The sequence below is a fragment of the Choloepus didactylus genome, chromosome 7 (assembly GCF_015220235.1).
Source record: "Choloepus didactylus isolate mChoDid1 chromosome 7, mChoDid1.pri, whole genome shotgun sequence".
NCBI lineage: Eukaryota > Metazoa > Chordata > Mammalia > Pilosa > Megalonychidae > Choloepus > Choloepus didactylus.
This window is the reverse complement of record NC_051313.1, coordinates 65152077-65171130: the sequence shown is the minus strand read 5'-3', so window position 1 is coordinate 65171130 and position 19054 is coordinate 65152077. Positions and strand designations below refer to the sequence as shown.

The 19054-nt window shown below is 37.9% G+C and overlaps 1 protein-coding gene across 1 annotated transcript; it reads left to right on the top strand.

The window, feature by feature from the left end:
- Positions 1-16834, top strand: C7H6orf163 (chromosome 7 C6orf163 homolog). Its single transcript, XM_037843913.1, has 5 exons — positions 1-701; positions 4097-4191; positions 4990-5097; positions 10053-10255; positions 15409-16834. The coding sequence occupies exons 1-5, from the start codon at positions 554-556 to the stop codon at positions 15827-15829; spliced, it is 975 nt and encodes a 324-aa protein (XP_037699841.1). The 5' UTR covers positions 1-553; the 3' UTR covers positions 15830-16834.
- The last annotated feature ends 2220 nt before the right edge of the window (positions 16835-19054 follow it).

Genomic DNA, 19054 nt, shown 5'->3' with positions numbered 1-19054 from the left:
CAGTGTTAATGTATTGAAAGTAAATTTTTCCCTTAAAATGCTGTGATATCTCACAGTTTTATTGTCATGGTGCCACAATGTCACATTTGTAAATAACATGAAAAAATCAAGAAACTCTGCACTGCTGGCCTTAAAAGAAATCATTTCTTTAAGTAGCTCATTTAAAAGAAAGCATCCGGGAAACTGAAAGGCTGCACCATCTCCCTTCTGTCATTATTTCAAGTTGCTTTTGTGAGCAAAGCTTGTCTTACCTAGCAACAGTTGCTAAGTAAGCTAACAACTTGATGTTAGAGTCTGGGAGGGAGTAATTTCTTAAATCTTCTCAAATCCAGGACGCATAGCTTATGTGGCAGAGGCTTTTAATGCCATTCTTTAACATTAGGCACATGACCACTACCTAATCATGGCAAATTATTTCATCCCTACAGCATCTAGCACTGTCCTAAAACCTTGAATCTCTTTTAGCTTAAACTTCCAGCTTTTCTTAAAACTGCCTTTTCTGATCCTAAGAATATTTTAACTGTACATAGTAGAAGAAATCCTAAATTTAACTATGATCAGAAATCCAAATTATACGAACTTTGTTTGCTGTGCTGTTTGTAATAAAATAATTCCACCAGCTCCTGTTGGGGAAACCTTCAAACGGATCCATGAATACAAGCCATTTAAGACACGCTTTTACACTCACAAAGATATACTGGGTAAGTGACTTCACTGTTTTCCTTTGTTCTAACATTTGGTAGCATTATATGTCCTTCTTCCTATTACCCAGACTTTTCTCAGCTCTTCTGGAATCAATGTTGCTGGTCTTTATGGGGGCATCTGTTTGGCATAATGAGAATATAGGTTGGAATTCCAGCTTCTCTGCTTACCTGTTGTGTGCCTTGGGCAGGGTATTTAGCTTCTTAATCTGTTTCCTTGTATGTAAACAGGGATATTAATACCTTCCTTGCAGGTTATCGTGAGGCTTTAATGAAATAGTTGTATCTGTTATAAAGCATGGCACCTGATAGACAATATTAGTTCTTTACTCCCTTCCCCATACTTGGGCACCTTCCATACATATAGGTGAGGAAATATCTCTAAATAATATCCTAATAAATGGGTGAAAGAAACTATAACCTTTAATTTGTAGTTGTTGATATAAAAAGATACATATAGATAACATGAGAATGTTTGCTATATGTACATCTCTAATAAGTAACGCAAATTCACGTTTCCTTGTCTCCTTTTCCCTCATCAGAGATTTCCATCTGACTTTGAGCATTTAAAGTGTTTTGCTAAGGACTCTCAAATGCTTCTCTCTCCTGTAACATGATAAACTAATGTTTATTTGATTTCACTCCTGATCTTTAAAAATATAACAAGCTAGAGAGTGGGGGGTGTTTTGAAAAAAAAAAAAAAAGTAGTTATAGATCAGATTGGAATCACCTTCTAAAAATTTGTAAATCTAACTAGTTAAAGAAAAATCCTGTATATTTAATAACCTGTATTTATCATGAAACTATTTTAAGTCAAAAGGCTTAAATGTACTGTCTGTTCTTTTTAAGTAAATTTTAAATTGTAGCGAAATGAGTATACAAGATCTAGTGAGTATTTTATAGGGCAATAGTTCTCAACCCCAACAATGTACAAGTTTTTTTAAAAAGTGTTTTTAATACAAATATCCAAACACAGAGCCACTGGATTTAATGCAAATCCAACACAGACCCTCTAAATTGGAACCTCCAAAGTGGGGCCTCAGCATGTAGGGGTTTTTTGTTTTATTCATATTTTAATAACTTTCTATTTTGAAATAGATTAAGACTTGTGAGTTGCAAAGCTAGAACAGAGAGTTCCCATGTATATTCTTCCAGCTTCTCCCATTGATAATATCTTACATAACCAGAGTTCATTATCAAAACCAGGAAATTGGCATTGGAACAATACTGTTAACTTAGGTATAGACCTTAGTTCATGTACTTTTTCCCCTTGGTATAATTTTATGAAATTTATCATGTATAGATTCGTGTAACTATCTCCACAATCAGGATATAGAACTATTCCATCACCACAAAAAAGTTTCCTTGTGTTACTGCCCTCTTGCCCCTAACCCTAACCCCTGGCAACCATTAATCTGTTCTCTGTCATTGTAATTTTATCACTTTGAGGCTGTTATGTGAACAAAATCATACAGTAAGTAACCCTTTAAGATTGGTTTTTTCCCACTCAGCATAAAGCCCTTAAGATCCATCAAAGTTGTTGTTTGTATCAATAATCTGTTTCTTTTTCAGTATGTGTATTTTTAGAAAGCTCTGCAGGAATCCTGTTGTACTATCAGGTGTAGAGTAATGGGATTTAAGCATATAAAAGGATAATAGCAGTCTATGCTTGTATCACAGTTTACAGTTATGAAGTTCAACATGTTGATGGTCCATGTTTAGTCACATTTCTTCCTAGAAGATCTTTCACAATTATATCTACACAGTGTTGAGCCTTGCAGTATATGCCCATCTATACCATAGTACTCACTGCCTTGTGTTTTTAGACTCACTGATGATTTAGTAGCAAAAACTTTTAATCATTGCCACCAAATGTGTACTTCCAGTTGCAGGTGACAGAAACACAACTCAGACTAGACTAAGCATAAAGGGCAATTTCTTGGCTTTTAACATTGAAATCCAAGGGGCATCTGGCCTCAAGGACTTCAAGGGCTTCAGTCCAAACTTACTTGCTTTATGGTCTGTTTCCTACTAGAGCCAGCTTCCTCCAACATCAGGGAAAGAAGTGATGTGAGCCATACAGCTCTAAGTGTCTATTTCCTCCAGCTTAAGAAATTGCAGAGGTCAAAGAGCTGCATTCTCCTTACATCCTTATATGAAATCCTTGGGAAGAGTCTGGTTGGGCAGGCTTGAGCATGTGCCAATTCTGGGCCAGTTATTGTGGCCTGGAGGACAGGGATAATGTGATGGGCCAAGGAGGTTGGGTGCTGTGATTGGCAGTCCCACCAGAACAACCTGAAGTGATGGAGGGAAGTTCTTCAGAGAAATGGGTCTTGTTACCAGAGGGAGAGAAGAGATGCTGGGCAAATGCACATGTCCACAGAAGTTCACCAAGCAAGGTATCATGTGAGGTACACTGCTGTATAAGATATGCTTTCTCATTTTAGGGAATTGATCATCAAGACCTAATCATATGAATAGTTAATTTAAGAAATACAGGGTGTGAGAAATGAATGGAATGAAGATATAAGAGTTTAGATGGGCAGAAAGAGCACTGTGTGTGTGTGGGGGGGGGTGTCAGCATTCCAAGGGGTTGTAACCCCCATGAAGTTCTTGAGCAGCCTCTGACAGTCCACTCTGACTGGAGAAGGGGAAAACCCTAGTGCCCAGCTCAGAGAGGTTACTTCTTGGCTCTAGGCCCAGCTCTGTCTCTAGATATCTGATATAGCATGGTCCTCCAACCTCTCCAGGCTTTGCTTCCCTGCTGGGTAGGGAGGTTATTATTATGTGAATGTTATTATCTGGAAATCAAATGATAACATTAACAGAGAAATGCTAAATTAAAATGTTACTGAGAATATTACGTGGAAATCAATGAGGTCATTGAAAGAGAAGTGCTAAATTAAAATGTCATTATTGTAACTCCTACCCTGTTGTAACTACTCCACACTAAGCCAATGCATATAACCTGTTAAAGAAGCCTTTCTACTAGTGATCTCCCGATGGAGGTGGCACCAATATCCAGGCAGGGGCAGGGAGAGAGGAGCTGTAAAATGTGTTACTATCTCTTGAACATTCAGTCACCATTCTACTTTGGGTGTACAAGATATGCCACCTTTCTGCAGGGCATTCATTTCGCTTTACTTCTCTAGCTGCCTATTGTATGGACTGGGTGCAGTGAGGGGAGCAGCTGACTGTTGACATCGATGAGTGCTGTGAGTTCGTTCCTAGTCGGGAAAACTTGCCCCTTTCAATGATATCCTTAAAGAAAAGATTGAAGTCTCCTAAAAGGATAAGTATCTTAAATAGCCCTAATAAATAACTGGATATTGGTGAAAAGAAAAGCCAGGAAGCAATCTGTGGATGTTTGTAATTGTTTCTCTTCAAATATGCAGATATTGGGGCAAGTATTCAGAGTCAAGAAGAGAAATTTCACGAGGCTGTACTCAAAGAACATATTGCAAAAGCTAAAGCTGAAGTATGGGATCAGGTAAAAGAAGTTAGAAATCAACTTAAAATGCATCTTTACAGTTCTTTCACTTTTTGGATTTGTCCCAAACAATAATATAGCATATAATCACGAGAACAGATCATTGAGTCGGACCGAAGTGACTTTGAGTCCTGGCTATCTGTGGATCCTTCGGCAAGTTCCTCAGTCTTTTCTGTAGTCAGCTTCTTCATCTGTAAAAGAGGGATACAGGATTGTTGAGAGGGTTCAGTGAAATACTGTGCCTTGCACAGTGGCATAAAGTAGGTAAGAAGCATGCATCATAATATGCTTCCTTCCTTTTAAGTTGCTCCATCTGGATGGATGATGCCTGCTCCTTTTATGCTCATTTGATTAAAACCAAAACAAACAAATAAAGAAGAACCAAGAGGACATCCTTGTTGAAAATCACTTATTGTTAACATTTATTATATAGACCATTGGTGCAGCATTTACTATTTCCAGACCAAATGCCTTTTTCTTCCAAATGCTTCATCATGGTCCACTCCCTTTTCATCCCTTCTCTCTACTCCACCTTTCTCCAAAATCTTTGATATCTTTCCCATGTGACTTATAAGTATCATGGGGCAATTTCAATGTGTCAGGGCTCACAGTGGGAAACCAGACACCTCCAAGAAGCAAAGTCTCAATCTCCTAGCCCCTACTTCTTTGAGCATAAATAGAATGAAATAAATGATTTGCTAAAGGAAATGAAAGTTCTTGAGAGCAGGGTAAGACACAGTGCTTAGAACAATATTATTTTTTCAGTTTTAATAGATAAATGGACTCTTTCTCTCAAAGGCTAAAGAACTCCAAAAACAAGCAGTGGAAAAAGCACTTGAAGAAGCAAATGACAAACATAAAATTCAGCTTCAGATTCTGGAAGAAGAACATCAGAAAGATTTACAGGTTTTTATACTGGCTCGTTGTTTCTTCTTTTCCTTATTAGAGAATTTATAGGTTTACAAAGCAATCATGCATAAAATACAAGATTCCCATACCTCACCCTATTATTAGTACCTTGCATTGGTGTAGAACATTTGTTACAATTATGAAAGCACATTTTTATAATTATACTATTAACTATAGTCCATTGTTTAACTTGGGGTTCACTTTTTATGTGGTATAGTTCCATGGATTTTTTTTAACTTTTATTTTATTACCCTATATATAACCTAATATTTCTCTTTTTAACAACATTCAGATATATATTTCAGTGCTGTTAATTATGTTTAAAATTTTATGCTACCATCATCACCATCCATTGCCAAAATCCTTCCATCAGTCCAAATAGGAACCCTGTACATTTATTTTAAGCCTTAACTTCCCATTCCCTATCTCCACCCTATCCCCTGGTAGCTTATATTCTGGATTCTGACTCTATGAGTTTGCTTATTCTAATTTTTTAATGTCCATGAGATCAGACCTTTTTTGTCTGGCTTATTCACTCAACATGATGTCTTGAAAATTCATCCATGTTGTTGCATGTATCAGGACCTCATTACTTTTCAGGACTGAGTAGTATTCCATTGTACGCATATACCCCATTTTCTTTATCCATTCATTGGTTGATGGACATTTTGGTTTCCTCCATCTTTTGGCAGTTATGAATAACGCCGCTGTGAACATCAATGTGCAATATCTGTTTGAGTTCGTTTTCAATTCTTATGGCTATATACTTAGAAGTGGGATTGTCAGGTCATATGATAGTTCTATACATAGCTTTCTGAGGAACCACCGACTGTTTGTCAGTGGGGGGGGCACCATTTTCCATTGCCACCAACAATGAATGAGTATTCCTATTTTTATGCCTCCTCCCCGATACTTTTTATTTTCCATTTTTTTTAAAATGGCAGCCATTCTAATGGGTGTGAAGTGATATGCCATTTTGGTTTTGTTTTGCATTTTCCTGATTGCTAATTATGTTGAGCATCTTTTCATATGCTTCCTGGCCATATATATATATTCTTTGGAGAGATGACTATTCAAGTATTTTGCCCATTTTAAAAATTGGGCTGTTTGTCTTTTTGTTGTTAGGTTGAAGGATTTTTAAAAATATATTCTGTATATTAACCCCTTATCAGATATGTGGTTTCCAAATATTTTCTCCCATTGTGTATGTTGCCGTTTCACTTTCATTATGAAGTCCTTTGAGGTGCAAAATTTTTAATTTGGATGAGGTCCCATTTATCCTTTTTTTTTCTTTTGTTGCTTGTGCATTGGATGTAAAGTTTAAGAAACTGTTACCTAGTACAAGTCCTGAAGAAGCTTCCCTACATTTTCTTCTAGGAGTTTGATAGCTCTGGTTCTTGTATTTTCAGCCTTTGATCCATTTTGAGCTAATTTTTTTATTATGGTATGGGGTAGGAGCCCTCCTTCCTTTTTTTGCAAATTGAGATCCAGTTTTCCCAGCACCATTTCCTGAAGAGACTTCTTTCCCAATTGAGTGGTCTTTGCCACCTTGTCAAAAATCAGTTGACCATAAAAGCAAGGGTTGATTTCTGAGCTCTCAATTCTATTCCATTGGTCTATATGTCTGACCTTATCCCAGTACAATTCTATTTTGATTACTGGGGCTTAGTAATAAATTTTAAGATCAGAAAGTGTGAGTCCTCCAACTTCATTATTGTTTTTCTTGATGTTTTTTGACTATTCAGGGCGCCATGCCCTTCCATGTAAATTTAATGATTGGCTTTTCCATTTCAGCAAAGAAAGAACTTATAAGAAAATTTATAAGGGAAAAGTTAGAGGGAGGTTAACCATCCTGAAATACTGTCTAGGATTTGGGAACTTACTCTTAAACCACTATCTCAGGAATTTTTCTTATATCTGAAGAAGTGATTTGTCTAGGAGTAATGTGTAGGGTTCTAATTTCAGTTATAACATCCACAGACATAGAAATCAGTACTGCTTCTCAGGGGATGTCTGTGAACCATCTGCCTCAGAGTCTACTCAGCTGGGGTGCTCATCAGATTCCTGGGTCCCACCTTGACTTACAGATTCAGAATCCTTGGCAGTTTTTTAACTAGTAGCTTGGGTGATTCTCAAATATTAAAGTGTGAGGCCACCAATCTAAAGCAGTAAGCCAAGTTCTTCTAGAACACCAAATATTAAATTCTGATATGTAGAGACCATTGGTTATACTCTTTGTTTTTGTTTTCTTGGCTGCTCAAGCAAATACTATGTGATGAGAATGAGAATTTGTTTGCTCACAATTTTGAGGCCAGGAAAAAAAAGTCCAAATCAAGGCACTACCAAGGTGGTGCTTACTCCCCAGACTATGGCATTCTGAGGTTGGCTGCTGGTGATCTTGGTCCTTAGCTTGTCACAAGGCCAGGCACATGCTGCGTCTCCTGGTCTCTCCTTTCTCTTTTGGGTTCCATTCATGTTCAGCTTCTGGCTGCTCCCTCTGGCTTTTCTCTGTGTCAGAATTTCATTCTGCTTATAAAGGACTCCAGTAATAGGATTAAGACCATCCTTATTGAGGTGGCCCACACCTTAACTGAAGTAACCTCATCAAAAATTTCTACTTTCAATGGGTTCACACCCACAGGAATGGATTAGGTTTAAGAACATGTTTTTCTGGGGTACCTACAGTTCTATTATTTTTGTAACTCTTCTGTATGTTTGAAAGTATTTCAAAATAAAAAATTGTAAAAAAAAAAAAAATAACTGAGTTTAATACTCTGAATCCTAGCTCAGAATCCAGCAAAAATAAGGGGCTGGAATGTCATTTCTAAATTCTATGATTCCAATAGAAAGGTATTATGATAATACTTCACCTATCTAAAGCTCAATCCCCTGTGATCTCAATTATTGAGAAGATAACAGAAAACCCAGAAATAAGTTTACATGTTCTCTAAGGAGTCAAATAAAGTCCTCTGACACCAAGGTAAAAACTCAGGCAGAACTTCTCCATCCCTCACTCAGATCTTATTTACGCTTTCTTGACAACCCAAACCTAAAAGACTTGTTTAATTTTCCAAATCCAAAATGCTGACTTGTTAAAACAGAGAGTCCACAGCCCAGTGGCATGGGAAGAACAGGTAAATTATAAAAAGCAGATTTCACTTCTCAAAAAGCACATCAGTCTGGGGTCATTTATGAAACAGCCAAATGGTCCTGTGAACTTGTACCATTGTTACATTCAATATAATTTTTAGCCCAGTATAATCATTCATCTTTGACTACGGAGCCTGTATCATCAAGAGAATGTTAAATTGTATTCATTATCTTTTTATGAATCAGGTACGCTTTTTATGAATCAGGTAAGTGTTAAAGGCATTTGAAAATATTTACATTCAAAGTATTATCAAAAAGTTTCAGTGCTTTGTGGGATAAAGCCTTCTGCTAGCTTTTCTAAATGACCAATGTTTTCCTAAAGATATTTACTAAATGCATGAACTGGTGTCATTCTGGAGGGAAACTCAAAGCTGATATCTGTTATTTATTTCATTTTTTAATTTTTTACCCTTAGAGTAGACAAAATGAGAAGTTGAAGACTTTCCTTTTTTGAAAAAGCCGAAGTCTGTCCAACAAATGTTTTTGTTGCTGACAAACTTTTCTAGAAAGCTAAAAGCAAGAACTTGCTTGCCTTTTAGCTTCAGCTGAAGGATCCTCTCTGGATATACTGTGAATGGAGCTGGCGCCCCAGGTGCTGTCACAGAAAGCAGTGGTGGTGGGTGAAGGGGGCAGGGCAACCTTCAGCCAGGAGAATTCTACTTCTAATTGGTTTTATTTCTTTCCATTTCTGGGTAAGATTTCATTTGAAAAAGAGATTCTGCAGCTATTTTTAAAAACAAGAAAGGAAACCACTGTACTATCTTAAAGTACTGTGCGAAGTTTCTGGAATGAAAATAAATTGGTAAATCTCTTGAAAAGCCCTAGCATCAAGCCAGCAATGAAGTGAGGAACTGGAGGTTGAGAATCTTGTTTTCTATTCCTAGTCCTTCCACTGATTTACTGAGATATAGCTTGATTTCTTTATGTTTGTCAGTTTTCCCTTAAATGGAGATAAAATTTTACCTTTAAATGAAAAGTCTGAAACTCCAGGACAGAATTAATTATTCCTCCTTTCTCACCTATATTTCTCTTACAACACCAGTTGCACAATTAGGTTATTGGTCTCCTCCACTAGACAGTGAGTCCCTTGAAGACGGATCCCAGCCTTCTCGTGTTTGAATCATCCTGGCCTAGTTCAGTGCCTGGCATACCATGGAGGAAGGAGGCATTTCCGACATGGTGGCAGTGCTTTCCTATAGGCCTGTTTGTGAGTCTGTTTCCCTCGAGCAAGGTCCTCCTATCCCGGGGCAATGGAGCACTGGCTCCTATCCCCTCCATTAATAAGAAAAGACCCCTCAATTCTAATAAGGAGCTGGAATGCTTGATTGGGGGAGTGGCAGGCAGATTCCTGTGACAGCAAAATGTACAGCTGTCCTACCTAGGACACTCAAGAGGAATAGTAATTGTTTCTGCCATTTGTAGGACTGACTTCCTAAGGCAGAATCTTATTATGTATTTCAAATTAAGTATAAAGATGATATGACACTTTAGAATATTTGGACAATCAAGAAAAAAATAGGACCTCTAATTCCACTCTTCCAGCTCAGCTATCTTCTTTTTGTATATTCCCTTCCAATATTATCTACAGGCATATTTATGCTGCATAGTTTGTACCTTTCTAGTTATACTTAGTATCATATAAGTGAAAGTTTTCCACATTGTTCACAGTCTTCTTCTAAATCATCCACATTAACAAGTGCATATTCCCCCATCTACATGCACAATGTGTTAAATAACCTCTTAGTGCACAGATTTGAACATCAAAGTTATAATATCTAAACCGAGTTTTCATGTTGCTTAAGGAAGCAGCCATTCAAGCCAAGAAAGAGATGCATCAAAACATGCAAGAAGAAATGAGGAGAGAAAACTTGGCTGCAGAACAACGCATGGTCCATAGAATCCAAAGGATTATGATAGAGTGCCACAAGGAGAAGGTCCAGGCTGTGGAGGAAGCCAGGGCTGAGGAACGGCGGATTGCCCAGGAGGAAATCCAGGCCCAGAAAAGGTATTCCAGAGGAAACACTTGCAAATCAGCATTTTGCTCTATGAAAATCAAATTGCCTAGAAGGAAATACCTGAATTTGTTGAACAGTAATCCAAAAGACTTGATTCTTGAAGATAAGTTTATAACTATATAGCTTTTATTGTGTGACTGATACTTCCTTTACTCAGTGTATGGGCAGATGAGTAATAAAATAATGACAAAAATATGTAAATAATAGGGGGGAGTTAATGGGTATGGGATGACTTGGGTGTATTTTTAATTTTAATTTTTTCTTTATTTTGGAGTAATAAAAATGTTTTAAAATTGATTGTGGTGGTGACTGCACAACTATGATGATACTGTGAGCCACTGATTGTATACTATGGATGGATTATATGGTGTGTAAGTATATATCAATAAAAATGCATTAAAAAAGCAAATTGGAGAAAGGGATAAGATAAAGATATTTATGTGGCTATTGCCCAGTTTCTGTGTTTCTACATTTTTATTATGGACTGTATCAAACATAGAGAAGAATATAGAATATATTCTAGAATACATCTATGTATGGCTTAAATAAAAATAATAATATGAATACTCAAGGACCTACCACCCAGTTTAAGAGATGGAAAATTGCCAACACTTCTGAAGCTCCCCTGTGCTCTTCCCCAAGCATATCTCCTTCCTACGCCCTCTCCAAGAGGTAACTACTGTCATGTCTGTCATTCTGTATCACAAGTTTTGAGAGGCTGAGGAAAGGAATCAATTTCTCCATAAACACACAAAAGTTAATCTTCACATTCTCTAGCCTAGATCATACACTGTGTGGATACTTTACTTTTTTGTCTTTTTCTTACTTCACAAATAACACATGCTGTAAAAGAAGTTGACATTATGGAAATACAAAGAGCAAAAATTGCAAATCCTGACTCATTGCTTCCCAATTTCCTCCCTCCCTGCCAGAGATACTCATTTTAAATAATGAGTTCTTTACCCTTCCATGCCCTTTTATTGTAATCACAGTCATAAATATGTGCATGATCCCAAATCATTTCACATAAATCCAATCATACACATATATTTTAAGAATACCAAGGTAACCATTTTTATATATGTAATGAACATTTGATGGAACCAACCAATTTTCACAGGACATCAGTCAGAGTCCTTAGGACTTATCAGGTCTGAGAGAAAATTGCAATTTCCAAATGTTAAGTGACCTGCCCAAGATCACTCAACTGTAGCAACAGAACCAAAACTGAAACTTCCATGTTTGGCCTCCTAGTCTGGGGCTCATCCCTTCTGCTTTGCTACTTGAGTTAACAAACAAGTCCATTTGTATATAATTAACAGGTAAAATCTTCCCCCTTGAGACTGTGTAGAGCAGGGCCTGCAGGAGGTACAGATCAATAAGTAGGAGGGCTGCAGCTGTGTCAGTTTCAGTGGTATGTCCCTTCATGCATAGACTATAAATCATTGTGGAGATAAAAGAGGACGGTGAAAGAGTATTTGGGTGGTGGTTGGAGAGGGTGGTAAAACTCGAATGAGCTGTGGTCCAGTGCAGCACCCTCTTTTCCTGTCTCCCCTTCCCCTGCCTGTCTGCAGGAGTTCTTTCTTCTCCTTCAGTTGGAACCTCTGCAGTCTCCTGCTCCCCTGTCCTGTTGCTTTTGTCCCTCTGGCCTTTCCTCAGTGACCTTTGAATGGAGGGCTTTCAGTGGTCACTTTTTATTGAATCATTACCTTTTATTGACTCATTAGGGAGCTGTCATGTCTGTTGTTTAGGTACATCCAATTTGAATATCCATTTTGTTCACTGATATGTCCCAAATGCCTAGAAGAGAGCCAGGCATTCTTTAAATGGAAGGTATTTAAATATTTAGTGAATAAGTGGCTCAAATTGGTTCCAGTCAGCTGAATCCACTGTGAGACTCCTCATCCTGTTTATAAACATTGCTCAATGCCGGCATTCTTTGGAACATTTGCAGAAATTAATGTATGGAGAGGACCACTGTCTAGAATTCATCGTAGATCTTTTATTTGGCTATAAACTTGCATCCAAGATATAAGGATTCAGAACACTTACATATTATGAGAAAGTTGCTAAAGACAAAACTTTTTTTGTAGATTGAGGTGACTATATTCTTAACAGCCTACATAAGAGACAATGGACTCTTTCTCTAGAAGTTAAAAACAAATCTCTGCATGAAGTATTCCAAGTGTTTTCTAACCCAAGGCAAAGGCATGGCCATAAAGGAATCTCTGTAGTCATGGCTATAATTCCTAGTGACAAACTACCCTTTATTCAATGCCCAGCACATGCAAAGCCGGGCAAGGTTGTATTAGACTGGGAGAGAAAGGAGGAGGATTTTTACTAACAACCATAAATATTTTAATGCAGTTTTATTGAGATATGTTCACATACAGGTTATCATCCAAAATGTACAGTCAGCGGTTCACAGTATCATCATATACTTGTGCATTCATCACCACAATCAATTTTTGAACATTTTCATTACTCCAAAAATAAAAAAATAAAAAAGTGAGAATAAAAATAAAAAAGAACACCCAAAACATCCCATACTCTTTATTCCCCCTATTATTTATGCATTTTTCGTCTTTATTTTCTTATGTATCTGTCCATACACTGGATAAAGGGAGTGTCAGTCGCAAGGTTTTCACAATTACGTAGTCATACTGTAAAAGCTACATAGCTATACAATCATCTTCAAGAATCAAGGCTACTGGATTACAGTTCAAATATTTCCTTCTAGCTATTCTAATACACTAAAAACTAAAGAGGGATATCTATATAATGCATAAGAATAACCTCCAGAATGACCTCTTGACTATTTGAAATCTCTCAGCCACTGAAACTATTTTGTTTCATTTCTCTTCCCTCTTTTGATCCAAGAAGACTTTCTCAATCCCACTATGCCAGGGCCAGGCTCATCTCTGGGAGTCATGTGTCACATTGCCAGGGAAATTTATACCCCTGGGAGTCATGTCCCACATAGTGGGGAGGGCAGTGCAGACTTGACTTAGAGAGAAGACCACATCTGAGCAACAGGAGGTTTTCTGGGGATGACTCTTAGGCATTTTTATAAATAGGCTTAGCTTCTCCTTTGCAGGAATGGGTTTCATAAGGGCAAGCCCCAAGAGCAAGAGCTTGGCCTATTAAATCTGTAGTTTTCAATGCTTGCAAGAATATCAGGAATTCCTCAGGTGGGGAAGTTTAATATTTCCACATTTTCCCCCAGTCCCTCAAGGGGGCTTTGCAAGTACATTTTATTCTCTGCCCACATTACTCTGGGATGTATCAGCATATCACAGTTACCTGTACAAACCAACAAGATCTCGCTCCCTATTGAAGATTCCATGTAATTATGGTGTGCAAATAAACTGACCATAGAAGTTAAATTAGACAGTGTGCTACCAAAAAATGTAAATTTTGCACCAATTAAACATCTCTTCTTTTGGTCTCACACAGAAGTTGAAGTTTTAAAACACCATCAATATCATCCTTTACCCTTTAGTCTGATTTGCCTTAGTCCTAACCAGATCAGCTTCATTCATATCTCAAATTGAAGTCTGATCTCTTTTTCAGCTTTTTTAACAGTTACTCTATGGAGTAATGCTGACTTTCATTGCTGCAGAACTCTTATGTCTGAGTCTCAGGCGTCACACAGATACCCAGAGTTCCAGGGAACAACCAGAACAACCATAAATATTTGAATCTGACATTTGCAGATTTTTTATTCTCTGCTCTTTAGAGATTCTGCTCAAACTAGTTTAACCATGGGCATCCAGTAAAAGTATATCACAGTGGCTAGGACCTTTGTTCTGGATTCAGACTCCCTGGATCACAGCACTGGTTTTATCATTTTTACTACTTAATTGGGCAAGTTATTTAACCTTTATCAGCCTCAGTTTTCTCATCAGTAAAATGGGCATAATAATAGAACCACCTCAGAGAATTTAAAAAAAACACACACAATTTATTAGAGAAGTTGTAGGTTTACAGAAAAAACATGCAGAAAATACAGAATTTCCATATACCACCCCAACCCCCCACTATAGAATTTGTTTTGAAGAATCATTGAATTAATAAATGCACAGGATGCCTGGCACATAGTTAAGAAGTCAGTATAGCTGGCTGCTATAATATACATAATTACATATATTATAGCCAAAGTCTTTGAACTCATACAGCAGTGATTCTCAAAGTTTGGTCCAGGACCTATCAGGGTCCCTAAGACCCTTGCAGGGAGTCCATGAGGTCAAGGCTATTTTCTTGATGATACTAAGATGTTGTTTGCCTTTTCACTCTCATTGTCTCATGAGTGTTCAGTGGAGTTTTCCAGAACCTGTATGATGTGTGGTATCACAACAGATTAAAACAATGTGAAAACCATCTTTTTTTCCCTACTAAGCCAACATTAAAGACTATTACAAACAATGTAAAATGATACCAGTCTTATCACCAACTGTTATTTTGTTTTGGAAAAATGTAGTTATTTTTCATAAAAGATGTATTATTTATATTAACATATAGTAGATTTATTGCTGTTCTACATGAATTAACATAAATATTTTTAAGTATCTCACTTCTAATTTCTAATAGTATTAATGTTGCTAGATATTAATCCACATAAACAAAAGGTCTTTGGGGTCCTCAATTATTTAAGAGTGTAAAGGGGGCCCTGAGACAAAAAGTGTGAGACCAATGTCATAGAGTACCAATGTACTTAGATGAAGTAAATACTAGAACTAAATCTAACCTGTGAACACGAAGGTTTTTCCTTTCTGGCTAGAGGTAGACAACTGAGTTTATATAAAGAGGGTTGGAACTCTGACCCTGATTTTTTCATTTTAAACACAATGGGATCATATTTTTCTGGTCAAGGTAGACTCAGGTCCCTAAAGTTGCTGTTAGACACTCGGACTAGTAGCCTCACTCTGGCCCATAGCAGGGAAGTAGAAAGACAGTCTCTCTGCTCTGAAGATTATTTTCTGTTAACAGCTACTGCAGTCCAAAAGCTTATTTGTGCCAGCCTGTCTCAGACTCACGGCTCATCTAGGCAATGCATTGATTTCTCATTTGTGGTATAGGACAAAGTTATTTTGTTTTTAGTGGCTAATCCTTCTAACTTATAAATCCGTATTATCATTTGCAGCAAGGCCGTAGATGAACTTATGGTGGCTGGTGTTATGGTTATGAAGGACCAGAGGAGGATTGTGAGTCAGATGATAAAGGAAAAAGAACATGAAATGAACATCTACTATGGCATGGCTCAGAGGCAGAGGCAAGAAGAGGTTCAGGAAGTACTCCAAGAAGCAGAGAAAACACATCAGGCTACACTTGGCAATGTGATGGATAAGCTGGTTAACACTCAAGGGGACCTACTGTCCATGGCACAACAACTGGGAATCATGACAAATTGGAAAGATTTCCTGGAAGAGGAATTACAGGAAACCAGGGCAGTATTTCAAAAATACATCAATTATACTTTTCCTTCACTTTCGCCAGGACATGCTGATTTTATTCTGCCAGAAAGAAAGAAAACTCCTTCCAACCTTGTTACTAATGAGAAGTAGGGAGCAACTCTTGAATAGAAATCTTCAACTGAAACTTCACTACAAAAGCCATCATTCTAGAGACCAAATAAATTCACTCAAATACATTTCATGGGTCCCCAGTTCTGTGTAAGGTACTATTGAGTTGTTTGGTGGAAAACCAAAGTATCTTAAAGCACATCCCAGGCTACATTGAGCTCCAAGTCTACTTGTAGAGAGAAAGTGTGAGAACTCAAAACTGATTAGGAGGGGAAAAGATTGGAGGAGATCTAAACACACTTCTGTATCTGGCTTTATTAATTTCTATATCAAACATGTAAAAATTTTAGTATTTATTGCACTTGAAAGTAAGTCAAGGGACATGTTTTCAGATTGTTTCCATTGTGACAAGATGTACTAACTTCTAGTATAGTGATTATTTATTTAGTGTACTGTAATAGCATTGGAGAAAAAACTTCCCTCAAATTCAGTATGATTAAATTTAATTTCTGAAACCCCCATATTAGATAATTCAGAAAGAACCCCCTTATATTTGCCAGTTGTGAAAGAAAAGTTGTTTTCAGATTTCAGGTGCTCTGTTCCCAGGAATAGAGTATCCTCTTGTGTTTATATCCAAACCCATCTGCTTTGAACTTGTCTTCTTTGGGTCACAATGCAGCAGACATTTAGGTATGCAATGCTCAGTGCCAAAACATGCCAGCATCTACTAAATTAACATTGAAGAAAATCCAAGCCACAGAGACTTCTCCAAAGATATTCACATGTCTGAAGCACTTTAAAAACATTATATATAAGCCTCACAAGAACTTTAAAAAATAATCACTATTATACCAAATTACAGAAAGGGAGAATAAGGTTCACAAAGATTAAATAATTTTCCCCAGCTACTAACATAGCCAAAATTAACATAGTCAACATGGGACATGACTCCCAGAGATGATCCTGGCCCTGGCATTGTGGGATTGAGAACGCCTTCTTGGATCAAAAGAGGGAAGAGAAATGAAACAAAATAAAGTTTCAGTATATATCATGGAAACACTAATCAAAAGAAAAGTCAAGGGAACCTAAGATGGTGGCTAGGTGAGACAGGGCAAAAACACCTTTGTGAAAAATGCTAGATAAAAACCAGAAGGTGACCCAGAATACCACTTCCAGCGATGCACCAGCCAGACAAGGTCTGCTAAATCCACAGGGGCCATGCACTTGGTGAAACTGGGAGTTTGCATTCTGAAACGAGTGAGTAAGCTGGCTGAAAGTCCCGCGGCCACACTGTGGTATGGGGAAACTGTGGGTTGGCGTTTGAAGGTGGACTAGTTCTTTAAAAAAAAAAAAAAAACAAAAAAACACGGGAGCGGCTGCAGATATGGCAGTGAGAACCATGCAGTGAAGCACTGCAGGAGTGGGCTGTAGCCAACGCCTCAGTGTCTGGCGTGGAGGATAGCCCTCCCCACACCTGCTGCTGATTGTCCCAGGGCCAGAGGGACAGGAGAGTACCAAAAGGAGAAAGAAACCGCACCCCTTGCAGCTGGCTTCCTGGCATGCTGGTGACACTCCTGCCTGGGGCCGTGCCCAGAGCCGCACCAAGAAACCCAATCTGATGGGGAGTGTATCCCACAGCACCCTGCACACACCACAATATCGGCCATGGACAGTGGCCTTGGGTGCAACTACAGCTAGTTGTCCCAGAGCTGAGAAGGCGGAGCTGTGTGAAAATGGGGTTGAGTTGCCCCATTCAGCCGTTTTTGCATCAGGCTGGGAGTGCCCCTGCACGGCCTGGCGGCCCGGGGCTTCCCTTGAGGGAAGGCGCGCACTTGTAGCACAGCCTTCCCTCAGCAGAGGTCCTGGAAGATCACAGCTATCAAGCAAAGCAAATGCCAAGAGGCCAAAAACAACAGAAAATCTTAAAGCATTTGCTAAAACCAGACGATATGGAGAACCCAAACCCAAACACCCAAATCAAACGATCGGAGGAGACACAGTACTTGGCACAATTAATCAAAGGACTACAGTCAAAGAATGAGAGCATGGCACAGGATATAAAGGACATGAAAAAGATCCTAGAAGAACATGAAGAAGAAATTGCAAGAGTAAATAAAAAAATACAAGATCTTATGGAAATAAAAGAAAATGTTGGCCAAATTAAAAAGACTCTGGATACTCATAATACAAGAATAGAAGAAGTTGAACAACAACTCAGCGTCCTAGAAGACCACAAAACAGAAAATGAAAGAATAAAAGAAAGAATGGAGGAAAAAATTGAAAAAATCAAGACAGATCTCAGGGATACAATAAATAAAATAAAACGTCCAAATTTAAGACTCATTGGTGTCCCAGAAGGGGAAGAGAAGGGTAAAGGTCTAGAAAGAGTTTTCAAAGAAATTGTTGGGGAAAACTTCCCAAACCTTCTACACAATATAAATACACAAAGCATAAATGCCCAGCGAACTCCAAATAGAATAAAGCCAAATAAACCCACTCCAAGACATATTCTGATCAGACTCTCAAATACTGAAGAGAAGGAACAAGTTCTGAAAGGAGCAAGAGAAAAGCAATTCACCATATACAAAGAAAACAACGTTAAGACTTAAGTAGTGACTACTCGGTGGCCACCATGGAGAAGACAGGGGCATGACATATTTAAAATTCTGAGAAAGAAAAATTTCCAACCAAGAATACTTTATCCAGCAAAGCTCTCCTTCAAAATTGAGGGAGAACTTAAATTCTTCACAGACAAATAAATGCTGAGAGATTTTGCCAATAAAAGACCCGCCCTACTTCAGATACTAAAGGGAGCCCTACTGACAGAGAAACAAAGAAAGGAGAGACAGATATAGAGAATTTTAACAGACATATATAGAACCTTACATCCCAAATCACCAGGACATACATTTTTCTCTAGTGGTCATGGATCTTTCTCCAGAATAGACTATATACTGGGGCATAAAACAAGCCTCAATAAATTAAAAAAAAAAAATTGAATATATTCAAAGCACATTCTCTGACCACAATGGAATACAAATAGAAGTCAATAATTTTTGATTTGTAACTCCACTGTTTACTTCCTACAGGATATAAAATACATAAACTCTAATGACAAATCAGTGGTTTTGGACTCAATTTAAAATATGTAATATTTGACAAGAACTATATAAAGGTGGGGGAATGGAGGCGTATAGGAACATAATTTACAGGTCCTATTGAAGTTAAGTTGGTATCAAAGAAAACCAAGATTGTTATGGATTTAAG

Coding starts and splice junctions, on each gene's coding strand:
- C7H6orf163 (XM_037843913.1), top strand. CDS start 554: ATGATCAGAAATCCAAATTATACGAACTTTGTTTGCTGTGCTGTTTGT. Junction 4,192..4,989: donor AAGCTGAAGTATGGGATCAG/GTAAAAGAAGTT, acceptor TTTCTCTCAAAG/GCTAAAGAACTCCAAAAACA. Junction 10,256..15,408: donor GAAATCCAGGCCCAGAAAAG/GTATTCCAGAGG, acceptor TATCATTTGCAG/CAAGGCCGTAGATGAACTTA.